Source organism: Gopherus evgoodei, chromosome 1, assembly GCF_007399415.2.
Source record: "Gopherus evgoodei ecotype Sinaloan lineage chromosome 1, rGopEvg1_v1.p, whole genome shotgun sequence".
Taxonomy (NCBI): domain Eukaryota; kingdom Metazoa; phylum Chordata; order Testudines; family Testudinidae; genus Gopherus; species Gopherus evgoodei.
In genome coordinates, this window is record NC_044322.1 from 202,623,244 (window position 1) to 202,640,472 (window position 17,229).

At 42.4% G+C, this 17,229-nt stretch overlaps 2 protein-coding genes across 3 annotated transcripts in view; one reads left to right on the plus strand and one right to left on the minus strand.

Annotated features, from left to right (window-relative positions):
• Nucleotides 1-17,229, plus strand: part of CMSS1 (cms1 ribosomal small subunit homolog) — a 383,107-nt gene that overhangs the window by 124,630 nt on the left and 241,248 nt on the right. The gene's annotated exons all lie outside the window — the stretch shown is intronic.
• Nucleotides 1-17,229, minus strand: part of FILIP1L (filamin A interacting protein 1 like) — a 304,322-nt gene that overhangs the window by 109,536 nt on the left and 177,557 nt on the right. For both annotated transcript variants that reach the window (XM_030583061.1, XM_030583056.1), the window contains one exon: nucleotides 16,092-16,265. In XM_030583061.1, coding sequence (XP_030438921.1) covers nucleotides 16,092-16,265 — 174 coding nt within the window. The remainder of the gene's footprint in view (nucleotides 1-16,091; nucleotides 16,266-17,229) is intronic.

A 17,229-nucleotide genomic window follows, 5' to 3' on the forward strand; every position in this document is an offset into this window, starting at 1 on the left:
GAGACATTTTAAAGTACTACAGGCCCAAAGTTTAACCTAATAGAAAATAGAATTCATAACCTGATGGCCAAAATCTTTGGAATCTACTTGGAAAGCATTATTTAACTCCCCTTCATTGTTGAGAAATTTTAAAATAAATTAAGGTTTTATTCTGTGAGACTCTCAACTATGTTGTGTTCAACAACTAGCTCCTTAGCAGCTATTAACATTTACTGTTCCCAGAGCTGTGCTCATATTGTCGATAATTCGGCGGAGAAACAGATGTCTTGGCATAAGGTGCTCTCTGCTTTAGGTAGGAGCTGGGTTTTTTTTGTTAAGTAAAAATAGCCATCTTAATTTCAGCTCCAATTTAAATATTACTAAGCACCAATACAGTGTTTTCCATTGGACCCTTTACAAACAATAACTAATTATTTTTCACAACATCCTTGTGAGGTAGGTGCCTATATCAAAAAGTGACTTCTGTCATGGTCCTCTAGCAAATGTATGGTAAAGCCAGGATTGGAACTCCATTTCTGGCTCTGTCCTACATTCATTCCACTTAGCTGCACTTCCTCCTGGGTGTGGAATTTACAAAATTTGTTGTTTATCTAACAAAAAAACCTGATGGACGAATGCTACTTTTAAACAACGAGGAGTTATTTTCATTATGTGACAGGATTGTTTGAAAGTAAAGTGTATGCTTTTTAGAAACATAAGCCTACATTTTCACAAGTTATTAGTGATTTGGCTTGCATCAATCTGTAAGTGCCCAACTTGAGACACCTTAAATGGGTATGACTTCCAGAGGGTAGGCATGCAGCACTTTCTGTAAATCAGGCCCCTTTTAAAGGTGTCTTATTCTTAAACCTCAATAGTCATTTTTTAAAAATGTAGGCCACATATTTTAATTTTCCTAAACAGCTTAAAAATTTATTTTGCCACTGGCATAACTAGAGTGTTATTTTATTAAGTGATACTTTATTAAGCTGAATGTTGTTTCTCAAAAATACCTGCGAATGCTTGATAGCTTTTAAAATTCAGTTCCCTTAAAAATGTGCACGAATATGTGTGCAAAACTGGGAATAAAGGGTTGGATTTTGCACTTATGAGCCATTGATCTCATTAGTGACGGTATGAGGAGGGATTGTTCAGCAGCCAGAGAAACTAGGAGGAATTATGAATCTTTGTCCCATTGTCTTTCTTCTCAGAAGGTTGTCATTGTTCTTGTGTTGACTCAGTCATGTTAATTTCCTTTTTTTGGACAGGTAAGTCTGCGGTATAAGGCTAGGGTCTTCTTTTAACCACATTCAGTTTTAGTAGGTCATGACTGTTTTGTAGTATTTTACTCTGTTAACAGGAAAAAAATTCAGAAATCGTCAATGTCGGTAAAGCAAGCCCAGTTCTAGCTTTCAGTTGCTTCATCTTTCTGCATCTTTTCCCCATAAGGCACTTCATTGGCCCATAGAAATGCTGGAGGCCTCAGATTCTCCTTGCTGCCACTCATTACAAAGAATTTAATACCAAAGAGCATTATGGGTCATTGTCAGTTAATGCTCATTCAAGGTTCTCCCAAGATGAGAGATGATGGAAAATGGAAGGACTATACCTCTACACTTCTGTTTAGAGTATAACATGAGTTCCTTGGATAAGCAAATGTTCTTTGTTCTTCCCCTTTGGTCCCAGTATCTTCCCTAGTACCTGATCCAGATTCTTTGTAAGCTTTCTGCAGGCTGTCTTTCCTCCTCTTTAATCGTTGTTGACTTATTTGGTGATGCTGACAGTGACAAACTCAGAAGCATTTATTTATTAATATTGCCGACCCAAGCAATAGCGTTATTAGTGGCCAAGTGGAGCTTCCGGCTTTTGGTTAGTGGACACTCCTTGACAATGTGTATCATTGTTTGATCTGCATGGCAGCTGCAGCTTGTTTTGAAGACCCCAGTGGTGCTGATTGGCTGCACAGAGGCCTTACTCCGTCCGGAATCAGTTCAGAAAGAGCCCCTGATGACACGGCAGGTCGAAGCCAGGCGGGCGAGCAGTAGAGTCTGTGATGAGGAACTGATTGGTGGTTGGTGTTAAAGCACCAGTCTTCCTGCCACAGGAACTCCGCTGTCATGTCCTGGCTTGGCAGCCTCAGTCACAGTGGGTGTCATGATGAAAGATGTGTGGCTTCTGGGCTAAAAGGGTCATTGAACAAGGGCAAGTGTGGGTTGGCATGTACCTTCTGAAGCAGCTTGCCAGCTGCAATCTCCCCCCGATGTAAGGGGGAGCAACGTGGCTCAGAACTGGAAGCCATGGCAGATGAGTCAGTCAGAGAGTTCCTGTGATGATACACATTGTTGAGCTGAGTTGCATATCAAGTTTGGTGTGTGCTGACCAACTCCTTACTGATGCACAGTACTCTGCTATTGAGTATGAGATGGCAAGGACTGAGGTCCTTAGGATTGAAGCATCTGTTCCCCAAAAAGAGCCTGCTAATTTGCTGAGAAGGTTGTTGCATGTCTTGACCTTTGTTCAGGTGGCTATTGTATGTCAGTGTTTGGTCGAGGGTCACACCCTCGATATGCGGGGTATGCTTCATGCTTCAACCTCTGGCCATTCATTATGATGTTTAGTTCTCTTTTAGCATTGGCATGGTGGAAGTGGAATGTGCTAGGGATTGTCTTGCTGGTGCTAGGCTGAAGGCACCAAGTCTTGCAGTAGTCGAACAGCTTTGTAGCATCGTCACTCAGGGTCTTCTCGAGCTCGGAGAAAGTCTGAGCCTGTAGCCTGCAGCAAATGTTGTCGGCATAAATGAACTTCCATGACTGGGTGGATGATAGATCATTGATGTATAGCTAGAACATGATTGGAGCTGAAACAGACCCCTGGGATAACCCATTCATCTGTTTTTTCCAAGCACTTGTTTTCTCACCTGCATGCACTCTGGACCATCTGTCTCGGAGTAGCAGTTCAATGGCATCAGTAACCCATGGAGGGAGGACTCTTGATCTTTTAACAAGTAAACCCGTGTGCCACACCATGTGGTATGTTGCAGTGAGGTCAAGGAAAATAGTGCCTGTTTTCAAGGTTTCTTTGAAAACTGTTTTGAATGAATGTGGTTAGGGAAGTACTTACTCACATGTGCTTCGACCTTATCGAAAGCCTGCTTGCTTGAGATTCAAGGTGTTTTGTACCTCTGGTGGTGGTTGCTGTAAAATTAGATGCTCTAGAACCTTGAGCCACATAGAAAGCAGCGCGTAGAGTGATGTCTGGGTTTTACTAGGTGGTGGTTTTGGGAGGCCAATTACTTTTAACATGCGCCAGGTTTTTGTCCATCTTTCTTCATTGGTGACCCTTGTGAAGAATTGAGCCAGATAACAGCAGGCACGTGGGCCAAGATTTTTTAGGAACTCTGGAAGGACATTGTCATCGCCAGCAGCAATGCCAGACTTGAAGTTATCTAGAATTCTGTCCAGCTCTGGAACTGTGAATGGTTCAGGGTAAGCTCTGGATTTGTGTTGCCTTGGGAATACTCTCCACTTGCTCTGGACTCAAATCCTCACTTCTTTTTCCAAGGGTTTCTTTCCCATGTAAAGCAGGTTCCTGGCTACTTGGTTAGCACTCACAGATGATCAGCTTGGTGTTGGTGGTTGCTGGGCAACTCCAAGGTAACAAAATAAACTCCAGTATTGCTGGCTGGAATGAATAAAGTCCAGGTTCTTCGTTTTTTTTCTCTCATCTGGCTTGGTGAGCATAGCTCAAAACTTTGATTAAGTGGTTGGCCATGTCCGGGTGACCAGGTGACTCACACTGCTTGAGTAGAGCAGCACATGCCTCTTCAAGGCAGGGGATGTACACAGGGCAATATCCGTGTGGAATAGCTCTGGTGGCTGCTTTGTAGATGGCTCTACAGAAATGCCCATAAAACTGCTCTGTTGGGATATGGAGGAGTGGTATTGTTACAGTATCTGTCCCAGTGCCCGGCTGTATGTCTCTCAGCTGGCTTTGTGCAGGTTCCATTGGTGAGGCTTTGTGCTTGTGATGATTGGTAGCAGTATGATGGCTACTGAAGTCTCCAACATAAACAGCTGTAAGCTTGGAAGGATCTGTTGACCCCAACTAATGCTAGGAGGCTCATAGATGTTTGCTGCCTGAAATGTGCTGATCTTGATGCCATCGCAGTATTCGGAGGATGACACATGGACCATATCTGCAATGGTAGCCCAAACGTATGTGGCAATCTGAAGCATTGGCAGGACTGTGAACTTCAAGTTGATGACATTCCAAACAGAAAAGATTATTTTTCATATGGGTTTTTTCATATGTGTCGTCTTCCTTCTTATTTTGGAAATATCCCTTCCTGTCTTTTCTTGACACGCTTTATTGGTTGAGGGAAAGTTCTCTGTGTAGTCACGATGCAAATAAATTCAAGTTCCATTTCAATCAAAACTAAGAATGAGAAGAACTCATCCAGTTCCATAAATGTCAGTTTCAGCTCTTCTCTGAAGTGGCAAAAGACCTTTTATTATTACAGTGGCTTGGATTTGTGTCTGATTAAGGGAAACATAAAATGGAACAGCTCCTCCCTGGCCTGCATCATTCAGTCAGGATTGGAAGTCCTTTGACCAAGAAAGTCTTGACTTGCTGGGCTGAAAGAGAGTCTCTCCGAGCTGGGGAAAATGTTTTCTTATTTGAAACCTAGATATGGTGGTTCTCCCAATAACCAAGACTTCATCTTTTGCAGCACGTTTGGCTGGATTCTGCCATGAGTTCCAGGGACTGAAGTGAGTTGGATTGAAAGATCAGCCTACAGCCCTTATTTTGTCCTCTTTCCGATTTACTGTGGTGCTTTTTCTGATCTGAGTGACACTCTTCTTTGTATGTAGCTTATTATCTATGATTTGTATGGTACTTTGGAGCTAGATGACAAGCATGGTAACTTTTTTTTTAACTTGGGGTTGATGGTTCCAAGCAGGCCATTAGGATGTTCTTGAGATCTCCCTCTTACTTACACAAAAATGTATCGGAGGAGTATAAAGTAGAGGACTCTCTTATCCAAGTATTTACTTTCTAAAGAATTTAGTTAGAGAAGACTTGTAAATAAAAAGAATTCTCAGTCCCTTTATATGTGGGGAGGGTTCTGAGTTATTACAGAGAGTTCTTTCCCATGTGTCTGGCGGGTGGGTCTTGCCGACATGCTCAGTGTCTAACTGTTCTGCATATTTGAGGTTGGGAAGGACATTTCCCCCAGGTCTGATTGGCAGAAGCCCTGGTGGTTTTATGTCTTCCTCTGTAGCATAGGGCACAGGTCACTTGCTGGTTTGAACTAGAGTAAAATGTTAGAATCTCTGTAACTTGAAGTCTTTAAATCAAGATTGGAGGGCTTTTGTAACTCAGCCAGAAGTTAGGAGTCTATTGAAGGAATGGAAGATGAGTTTTGTGGCCTGCAATGTGCAGGAGATCAGAGTAGACGATCATGATGTTCCTTTTGGGCCTTCAGGTCTATATATGTCAGAGAGAGCATGGAGACAGTCTGCTATGGCCCTCTTGTTTATTAGTCAGGATATAAGAATGTTTTAGTGCTAAACTTTATCCAAAACCCATAAAAATACTCTCTTCCTGGATTAGTTTGCCCAGCCATAGTGGATGGGTGGTAGATTGCCCCAGTCAGCATGGTCTCTTCTTTGTTGAATAATTCAACTTAATCAGAAAACTCCCCAACCTCTGGGGTCCAACCCATTCCTGTTTATCTATTGTGCACAGTCCAGCCTTCTCAGTGCTCTCTTCTGCTTTGCAAACAGCTACAGTTATAGCCCTTCCCCAAAACCCATGTGCAAAATTATAGCAAGACTGAGCTGAAGTTAACCCCTTGTTCACTGGGGAGCAAGCAGAACTGGTGGGGGAAAAGAAGAAAGTTCAATTATTTTTAAACCTCCCCCTTTTAAGTAAAAAGATAGGAATTCCAAAAACGGAAATATTTTGACCAGCTCTCTTGTTGTTCAAAAAACAGAGGAAAATTTTTCTGAACATTGATTTGAAATATTTCACAATTTTTTTAGATATTTTAATATTTCAAAATTTGTAAAAAATAAAATAAAAATCTAACCAGCTCTAGAAGCAAGTGTTCTATGTCCCATTACACAGTGTCTGCATCAAACTGCTATAACTTTGCTCCACATATTGTTAAAGTTCATGCAGTCGCCTGCTCTCAGATGAGATGGCTCTGAGGTGGCTTTCAGGCAGATAATATAAAAGTTGGCTATAAATAAGCATGGACGAGACCCGCACTTTGGCTCAGCTGACAATTTAGTGGACTTGCTGAGTTTCTCCTGATGACATTAGTGGAGTCACTGACAGTGATATAAGGGAATGCACGAAAATAGGCCATGATAGGAAGTGTGAGGCTTGAGATGTGTTGGGGGTGTGTATCTGTGGGGACAGGGAGGAAGGAAGCCAGAAGCTAAGAGATCCATATGGCCATTGCTTCAAAAATGTGTATATGATTCCAATAGGGTGGAAATTGCTATCTTAGAAAACTTAATGAAACTTCTTGGCTTACATTTCATTAAAACCAAACATAAAGGAATGGCTGGTTTCCCAGCATATAAATAACTGTTGGAGGTGCATGCCCAGGGTAGTCACTCTGATATAAATAAATGGTATTAACAAGCAGAAAATATTCCTGTTTGTGATTCTTGGTGTGACGGACCTGGGAGCTCCCTATAGTATTTTATCAATATTATATGTTCTATCTGTTTGGAATTCCATTGTGGTGTTTGCTGTAATTACAGGAAGTTTATTAAAACAGTGATTACTTGTATGTATGCAGGGAAGTGGACAAAAATTTCGCATTGTTCCATTCACTGATACTTAATGGACAATGCAGATGTCATTCACTTGGAAGTTTTGCCTCTGGCCTTACTGAGATCAACAGCCTGGCTGTAACCTGGCGGGAGAGGGGGCAGCAGCACGCAGGAAACTGGAACAAAGAATTTGGTGTGGATAAAAGGACAATTCCTGTAGAAGAGGGGAGAGTGAGGCAGGGACTCTGGGGAGCAGACTGAACCTCAGTCCCCAGAAGGTAAAGGTGATAACTAGCCTTGCCTAAGCCTCTAGATAGGACAGATAGATGTACAGACTGTTTAGGAGTTTTTTTTTAACAAAATACTCTCTTGTTATGCTTTGATTGTACTGTTGAGAGCAAACAGTACTCTGTTCTGAAAAGGCCTTTAGGGTCACTGTGTTCACAGCTTGTAACAGCTTCTGAAAGGAAGTTTTGTAGGTAGCTGAGCCCAGAGTGACTGGGCAATCATGGTTAGTACATGGAGTGCTGTAGCCAGAGGACAAGGTCTCAGAGTGGGAGAATTGTGGAATTCTGTTCAATGGAGCAGCCAGGAGTGGAAATTTGGGTGGGTCTGACTTTCAGGTGGATGAGCAATGACAGATTGTACTAGCTCAGCTATTCCCTCGATGTCATGCCCTCTCCCTATCCCTGGTGCCGCAGATACAAGGCTTCACCTGCCAAGTGGGGCACATGCATGGGGCGGCTCAGAAGATGGCCAGGCAGAGCTGCTGGAGCATAACTTTCTGAAGGGCAGGTGCAAAGCTCCACCCTGGATCTCAGGTGCCTCAGTGACGCTCTGGGCTGCTGTGGCAGTATCACACCCTGCTAAGATCAGGGTGAGCCTGGAAGCTAAGTGGGTGAGCCGTGGCCATGCCTCTGATTCCGCTTTGAAAGAGGTATAGGCACAGGGCTTGTCACCTGATGGGGTGCACTCTAAGACACTAAGGGAGGAAGAGTGAAAGGTAAAGATATCCCTAAACTATCATACTTGGAAGCTACAACTCTAGGATTGGACGGATGTGAACTGCAATCCCAGTAAAAACACTGGATGTGAGAATTCTAAATAGGCATGCTTGCTCCCCAAACTCTCTGGCCAAATGTTGCATCTGCAAAAAATAGGCTTTATATACAGTCTCTAACTAAAGACCCAGAGAGTGCTAACAAGCAGCCCTGTAATGTCCACTAAAAATATAATTACAAAGTCTTAATTAAATGATCTGTTGTTCTCTAATTTGTTCTTGCTAGCTGTGTTTTTTTGCTAGATCTAACACTTGGACATACTGTACAATACAATGGAAAATGTGAGAGGCTAGTTCTTGCATAACAATGAATAGTTTCACAAGCTAGAAGGTCACAAGAATTTAATCATTTAGAAATATTTTACCACCCACTGGTATCTAAAATCAAAACAGAATAGCATGCCTCATATCTGTTGTGCTGGAGCTGGATTCCTAAACTTTTTCTCTAGGCTGTTTTGTGTGTAGTGGCACTATGCCAGTATAAAATCTGAGAGAGTTGCTTTTCTTTATATAAATCCAATGTTCAGAGAATGAATGAATTAATTAATAATGCCACTATTAGAGTATGTGTGTGTGAATAATCTTTGGTTTAAAATTCTATATGATGAAGCACTGTGCAGAGAGAGATTTGGGTCTTTCTGAATACATATTGGCATTTTCCCCCTCCTTTTCAACAGTTTGAGCCAAATATTTATTTAGACAAAATATACTTGTCCCAGCTGCCAAGTTTCCAGCACTGATGTTACTTTTTGCCCCCATGACTGTAATCCATCGGCACTGCCTGCCTTCTCCTATGGGCATTTGAAATTTGTAGCCAAAATGTGCAACGTGATAGAGATGCCATTGAATGTGCTCTGTTTAATAGGTGATAAGAGTGCATTCTTCTCTCAGCTGATTGGCATTGGACTTGAACAGATGGATTAAAACTTGATTGGGGCTAGATTTATGCAAGACATTAGCCGCTCCCCCACCCCACCTCACTCCACCCCACCCCACCCCACCCCACCCCACCCAGCGTGATGGACAAATCTCAGTTTAGGACCCTTTGGAGTCTGACCAGAAAGGAAGGTGATGGCAAATATCTGAGCTTCAGAGAATGAGGTCCAAAACAGCTGATCTATAGGTAATTTACCAGTGGCCATTGGGAGTTCTAAGTCTGAAGTGGCTTGTTAATGATAGGGATATTAAAATAGAAAAAGAGAGGAGATCGTTAATCCTCCTATCCCTGTCTTTAAAAAAATAAATTCAAAGTTAGGAAAAGGGATTCCATCTGGCAGTTGCCTCCAGTATGTTTGGTGCATTTCCTCTCATCTGTCAGACATGTGGCAACCAATCTGAAGTCAGGTTTATCCGTGGCCCTATAGCAGGCAAAGTAGACAGACATGGCAGGCAAATGAATCACATGTGACAGGTGTTATTCACATTTCTTAAAGCACTACTGGAAGACACTCCGATACTACGGTGATAAGGGAAGTACAAAAAACGAATATAGAGTAGAATAGAGTTATCCCCAAATTGTTCTCTTGCCTCTCAGAGGCAGCTGCAGTTGGTACAGTCTCTTCAAGGTGTCACCCCCTCCCTCAAGCCTTTAAGGCTCCAGAGCCCTAATGGAGCAGAAGAAAGAAGAGGCTCTCTGAGGGAAGGAGGACAGAAAATACCACTCCTCATAGACTCATAGGTCAGAGGGAACCAATATGATCATCTAGTCTGACCTCCTGCACAAGGCAGGCCACAGAACCCTACCCATCCACTTTTATAACAACCCCTAACCCAGGATTGAGTTATTGAAATCCTCAAAATTGGTTTGAAGACCTCAAGCTGCAGAGAATCCACCAGCAAGCGACCCATGCCCCACGCTGCAGGGGAAGGCGAAAAACCTCCAGGGCCCCTGCCAATCCGCCCTGGAGGAAAATTCCTTCCCGACCCCAAATATGACGATCAGCTAAACCCTGAGCATGTGGGCAAGACTCACCAGCCAGCACCCAAGAAGGAATTCTCTGCAGTAACTCAGTTCCCATCCCATCCAACATCTCCCCACAGACCATTGAGCAGACTTATCTGGTGATAATCATAACATCCCCTCCATATACTTATCAAGCTTAGTCTTAAAGCCAGAAAAGTCTTTTGCCCCCACTACTTCCCTCGGAAGGCTGTTCCAGAACTTCACTCCCCTAATGGTTAGAAACCTTCGTCTAATTTCAAGTCTAAACTTCCTAATATCCAGTTTGTACCCATTCGTCCTCGTGCCTACATTAGTACTAAACTTAAATAATTCCCCTCCCTCCCTAACGTTAACCCCCCTGATATATTTATATAGAGCAAGCATATCCCCCCGCAGCCTTCTTTTGGCCAGGCTAAACAAGCCAAGCTCTTTGAGTCTCCTTTCATAAGGCAGGTTTTCCATTCCTCGGATCATCCTAGTAGCCCGTCTCTGGACCTGTTCCAGTTTGAATTCATCCTTCTTGAACATTGGACACCAGAACCTGTATGAGCATGTTCTGTGTAGTGTCCCCCGCCTCTCCCTGCCGTCCTGTTGCAGTAATAGCAAGTTCAGATGGGATCAGGCTTGCTCCTGGCTCCTAATGTATGCAGCTCCTTGCCACTACCAGAGATAGAAGGAGAATGTACCATCCAGTAAAACCTAGCAAATTCAGACTCACAGGGGGAGTCCTGGGATAGGCAACACTCAGCTACTCCCTGTCCTAATTTGATTTATCTGGAGAGGGCTTCCACCCAAGGTCAGAGACTGGATCAGCCAATTGTTCATGGCTTCCCTACTGTCCCCAGTAGGGTATTTCTTCTCTCTCCCTAACCCGAGACTCTCCCAAAGGAGACCCTCTTTCTGCATATTCTTAAGCCACCACCTCAGTAATTGCGCAGGACTTCTTTTCTGGCTGTGAGCCAAAATAGCCACCTGCTCACTTTTTATCTCATATTGGGAGTCTCTGGAGGAAGAAGAGTTGGACCTGTACTCTGAGCCTTCAGCTCTCTTCTGAGAATCCTGGAGTCTCTGTGGAGGAATGGGTTTAGTTATTCTCCCATCCCACTAAAAACCTGAAGATTTCTGCAATAGAGTCTAATGACCAAGAGGATGAGGCTTCTTTGCCCATCTTTTCTGTAGGGGTAATCATCGGACCAGGCTCTTCCTTGTTCATGGTAGGTTGCTAGGCCCCTGGTTCCCTTACTTCTTGCCCCAAGAACCTGCAAAGAATCTTGTGACTGAATCATGCCTTTCATGATCTGTGACTGGCCCACACAAATGTGGGCTCAGCAGTAGCATTTCATTCCAAACCCTCAGACCAGTTCCTGGAGTCTATCATTTCCTTCTGTGATCATCTTGATCATAAAGTGGATAATATAGTCAGGAAAACCTGCCAGCTAGCAGACTGTGACCACTTCCATCTGCAGCTTATACACCTCCAGGGTAGCTATTTCATATGTAAGACAACATTCCTTGATCAATAGAAATCTTCCATGTGCCTTGCTGAGGTTTTTCAGCCTCGTCAGCATTGATCTGAGGTCCATCCATCTTGGAACTTACATCCTCAGTTCATGGGCTGTGTTTCACAGTTTTTCTAGATTCACCCTCTGGGGAACAGTCTCATCATAGCTTAATTTCTTCGCTTTCCTCTAACATCCTGGACTTCATTCTGAAAGAGGTCTCCAAGAAGAGAATCTCTCTGCCTGACATGAGAGAGTTGTTTGAGAAGTGCAGCTCCAGCCAGGGCAAGTAACATTCCTTTTGTGAGCTGGAACTGAAGTCCGAAATCTTTTCTGGCCAGTTCAAGACCAATCCTTTCTGATTACTCCTATCCTGCCTCTTCCACCTTTGTCTCTCCCTCCTCACCCGTGCAAAAACCATCTCCCTGTTCTTTCCTCCAATGTTTACCTCAGCCTACCCTCACCAGAAAGTACATAGGAGTCTCTCACACCTATCCTTTGTCCCTCCTAAACATCACCCCTCTCTCCTTTCATCCCAATGAAAATAAGCTACAACCTGTATATAAACTACATCCTGTGTAAAAATTACAACATGTTCTTGATCATGGATCAGTGTTGTAGCATGTCTGGTGAAGACGTGCTATGGCGACAGGAAAGCACTCTCTCATCAGCATAATTACTCCACCTCAATGAGAGGCAGAAACTATGTCAGTGAGAGAGCTTCTTCTGCTGACTTAGCATGGTATAGACACAACATTAAGTCAATGTAACTTACATTGCTCAGGTGGGTTGCTTTTTAACACCCCTGAGCAATATAAGTTACATCAACTTGAGCGGTAGTCTAGACAAGCCCTAAGATGCTCTGAGATCAATCAGATTGCATGAGAATCCTCAAACTCTTCCTGGTTAAAAGGCCAAGTTCCCTGCCCCTACAGTCTCTCTTGAAATCTGTTCAAGGAGGGAGAAAGCAGTGTATTTTTCTTGCCCTTAGGTGTACTCTTAATTGGACTTAACATTTGAGTCAGGTCACAGTTTAACCTGAATTTGGGCATTCTGCACTTGGCCCCTTGAAGGTGTTGATCCACATCATAAAACTGTGTCATAGTTGTCAAGATTGGGAGAAAATGCTCAAGAGAAGCCAGAACAGCAGGCATTTTGCAGGTCAGGGCTGAGGTACATTGCTACATGAGGAAGTTCATAGAGCCCTTTTCCCCACAGTGTGGTTGTTCCTCACTTCTCATACATATGTACAAAAAGCAAGCAAAAATACTATATTTATCCCTAAAACATAAAATGAACACCGTTTGTCAGTCCTTTGGTTTATTGAAATGTATGGTGTACCAGGGATCTGTATCATTTTTGCCATGCTCAGAATGTTTACCTCTGTCTTTGTAATTGCTAAGTCCAGTGATGTTAAAAGATCTTTTTAGTGCCATTAAGTGTTAGAAGGAAAAAACTGTGCCTAACTGCACTTAGTTTTTAAACTTCTTTTGACTGTTTTTCAAATAATTTCTATGCATACTCAAAGTATCTATGACATAATACCACGGTGTTCTAAAATAAATTAACCTCTGCAAATTAACTTTCTGTTTTAAATTATAGCTAGAGATTTTAACCTTTGAGCTCCTGAAATGAGTCCTGACCTTTTGGCTGACACTATTTTCTGTGAAACGAACTTTGTATCCTGGGGTATGTTCCTGTTACAGAGCCTGGAAAACATTTGTTGGAAGAAGTCTTGTTCATTACTTTTTTTTAAAAAATAACAGTAATCTATAATAAGCACTAAAATCATCTTTATCGGAATGAAAGGGGAGACATTCAAGAATTTATTTGGATTAACTGATATAAAGAGATTTTTATGTAAGTGATATACACTGGGGGTCACAATTTAAAATCAGAGAAATGTAGTTCAGAAAGGACAACTTCTGTTGCTTAATTATCAGTTTTGCATTTCTGCCTTGATGAAGTCTGTAACCTTCAGTAATTTTAATAAACAGTAAAAAGCCAGATCCTACAGTTCTTGTGCACCCATAACTTCCATTGGGAGCATAGAACATGCAAGGACTCAGGGTTGAGCCCTTAGAACCAAAATCACACCTAGCACAAGCAGAGAAATTCCCATGAAGCTAATGGAGATGTCTGCTTGCACCAGATGTTAATTTGGTCCTCCACAAAGCAAACTGATGCATTAAACAACATATCAGAGGGGTAGCCGTGTTAGTCTGGATCTGTAAAAGCAGCAAAGAATCCTGTGGCACCTTATAGACTAACAGACGTTTTGGAGCATGAGCTTTCGTGGGTGAATACATGCATCTGAGGAAGTGGGTATTCACCCACGAAAGCTCATGCTCCAAAACGTCTGTTAGTCTATAAGGTGCCACAGGATTCTTTGCTGCTTAAACAACATAGTTATTAGGCTAATTTTTAAAGGTAGACATTAACAATACTTACTACAACTTCCCTCCTCTCTCCCGGTGAAGTAAATAAGTATAGAATCATAGGACTGGAAAGGACCTTGGGAGGTCATCTGGTCAGTCCCCTGCAGTCATGGCAGGACTAAGTAATATCTAGACCATTCCTGACAGGTGTTTGTCTAACCTGCTCTTAAAAATCTCCAATGATGGAGATTCCACAACCTTCCCCTACAGAATTTATTCCAGTGCTTAGCCACCGAGACAGTTAGGCAGTTTTTCCTAATGTCCAATTTAACCCTCCCTTGCTGCATTTTAAGGTCGTTGCTTCTTGTCCTCTCCTCAGAGGTTAAGAAGAAAAATTCTTCTCCCTCCTCCTGGTAACAACCCTTTATGTACTGTGACAAAGTTCCTCCTCTACCTTAGTTGGTCCTGCACTTATTGGCAGATTTGCTCACCTCAGTGATCTCCCCCACAGTCTGGATCAGCTCCTCCTGTGTCTGATCAGGAGTTGGGAGGTTTGGGGGGGAACCTGGGCCTGCCCTCTACTCCGGGTTCCAGCCCAGGGCACTATGGATTTGCAGCTGTCTGTAGTGCCTCTTAGAACAGCTGTGTGACAGCTACACCTCCCTGGGCTACTTCCCCAAGGCCTTCTCCAAACACCTTCTTTATCCTCACCACAGGACCTTCCTCCTGGTGTCTGATAACGCTTGTACTCCTTAGTCCTCTAGCAGCACACTCTCTCAGGCCTGGTCCACACTACACAGTTAAATCGATTTAAACAGCGTTAAATCGATTTAACTCTGTACCCGTCCACACTACAAGGCACTTTAAATCGATTTTAATGGCTCTTAAAATCGATTTCTGTACTCCTCCCCAACGAGAGGAGTAACCCTAAAATTGATATTACTATATCGATTTAGGGTTAGTGTGGACGGAAATCGAAGTTATTGGTCTCATTCCTTTAATGTAGCTACCCAGAGTGCACCGCTCCGGAAATCGATGGCAGCCTAGGACCATGGACGCACACCACCGAATTAATGTGCCCTAGTGTGGACGCATAAAATCGATTTTATAATATCGGTTTTATAAAACCGGTTTTAGTAATTTCGATTTTATGCACACGCACTTCCTCTCCTCTGGGTCCTCCCCATCTGACTGGAGAGAGCTCCTTTTAAAACCCAGGAGCCCTGATTAGCCTGCCTTGAGTGGCTGCAGGTGTTCTAATCAGCCTGTCTGCCTTAATTGGTTCTAGCAAGTTCCTGACTACTCTAGTGCAGACCCTGCTCTGGTCACTCAGGGAACAGAAAACTACTCACCCAGTGACCAGTATATTTGCCCTCTACCAGACTTCTGCACCCCAGTGGCCTGGGTCTGTCACAGTATTTGAAAACTGTTATCATGTCCCCTCTCAGTCTTCTCTTTTCTAGACTAAACAAACCCAATTTTTTCCATCTTCCCTTGTAGGTCATGTTTTCTTGACCTTTAATCATTTTTGTTGCTCTTCTCTGGACTCTCGCCAGTTTGTCCACATCCTTCCTGAAACATGGCTCCCAGAACTGAACACAATACTCCAGTTGAGGCCTAATCAGCTCACAGTAGAGCAGAAGAAAAGCTTCTCGTGTCTTGCTTACAACAGTCCTGCTAATACATCCCAGAATGATGTTTGGTTTTTTTGCAACAGCGTTACACTGTTGACTTGTATTTAGCTTGTGGTCCACTATGACCCCCAGGTACCTTTCCGCAGTACTCCTTCCTAGGCAGTCATTTCTCATTTTGTATGTGTGCGACTGATTGTTCCTTCCGAAATGAAATACTTTGCATTTGTCTGTATTGAATTTCATCCTATTTACTGCCTAACATTTCTCCAGTTTGTCCAGATCATTTTGAATTTTAATCCTATCCTCCAAAGCACTTGCAACCCCTCCCACTTTGGTATCATCTGCAAGCTTTATAAGTGTATGCTATTATCTAAATCATTGATGAAGATATTGAATAGAAGCAGACCTAGAACTGATCCCTGTGAGACCCCACTCGTATGCCCTTCCAGCAGGAGGAGTATGAGGAAAACAAACTTTGTGGGCTAAATGTATTGACTGCAATGGAGTTTCACCTGTTAAATTTTGCCCAGAGAGATTGAATTACTTCTCCAGGGTCATGTACTGAATTGGTGTGGGAGCCAGGATTAGAATGTCTTGGGTCTTTGCTGCTTGCTAAATCAATTAGATCATGATGCCTTGTAATTTACAGCAAAGTGTATTCTGTACTTTGGTCTACTACCTGGTAGTCCATATGGAATGTGCAGTCTGAGAGCAATATCCTTCTCCCACTGAAGTCAATGGGATTTCTGCTATTCAATTTGAATGCAATATGGTTTGTCCCTGTGTGTGTATTGAATAATACTATGCATACCTCTCCCATAGGCTTTTCATATATATCCTCTTGCCATTGTGCAGCCTTGGTTTGTATAGCATCTCGCTGGAGCGCCTCTAATACCTTTTTTGGAGTAACAAAGCCATATTGTGCTTCAAGCAAAGCCAGGTCAATTTTTTCAGCCTTAAGAACTCCTATGACTTCATCTTGAGCCTGCAGAAACACACAGAATTCCAGTGAACTAGTTTTATGTATTGGTACACTCAGTGAGTAGCTTCTACATTAACATTTGGCTATAGTTGTTAAAGTGCTTTAAATTATATGTTAAGTACCCTTGAGATAATTGGTAAAGTGAACACTTTAAAATTGTAAGAGAAATATTGGTCTTTGTATTTTCAAAATCCTATGCTATATATATATATATACATATGTGAGCTTTTTAGGTACACTTTCTCTGATACTCAATATTTTGTTAAAAGTAGATTATGTAACTCAATTTTTGTATGAACACATACTTTTCATTGTACAAGAATTTAGAACAAAATGTCATTTCAGGTATTGGCATCTATTTTTAGATTTTCATGTAATTTTTAATGTATTTTGGGAAGCCAAGAAGCTTAGCATTCTCTGTTCACACAGGGTACAAAGGCAGCTTTTGTTGTTTAAACTGACTTAGAGGTAGTCAGCTTCTATTGTTACATGTACATGTTTGTGCATTGAAGCTAGTGAGGTACATGGTGCAGAGGATGTGACCTTTTACAACATGCATTCCAAAAGCGTGCAATAATGGCAGCTCTTTAAAACAAGATTAATTGTCCTTAAAGCTGGCAGAAGTGTGTGTGTGTGTATGTGTGTGAGAGAGAGAGAGAAATATTATGTATAGGGGAGTGTTTGTGTGTGAAATATATCAGGCCAAGATTTTCAAAAGCAACTTATAATATTAGGGTCCTCAATCCTGGGTGCCCCCTCAAGGCACTTTAAAGGATGTTGAGTTACAGAAAGTGCAGAGCCCGGCTTTGTGAAAACCAGGCCTCTTTAAGATCCCTCAGGTTGCCCACCCAAAAATCTACTCATTTTTTAAAATCTTGGCTACATATATGTACATTATACACTTTGTATATGTAATTGTATGTATTTTTCTTTATATATAGCATAATTGCCAACATTATCTTTAAGA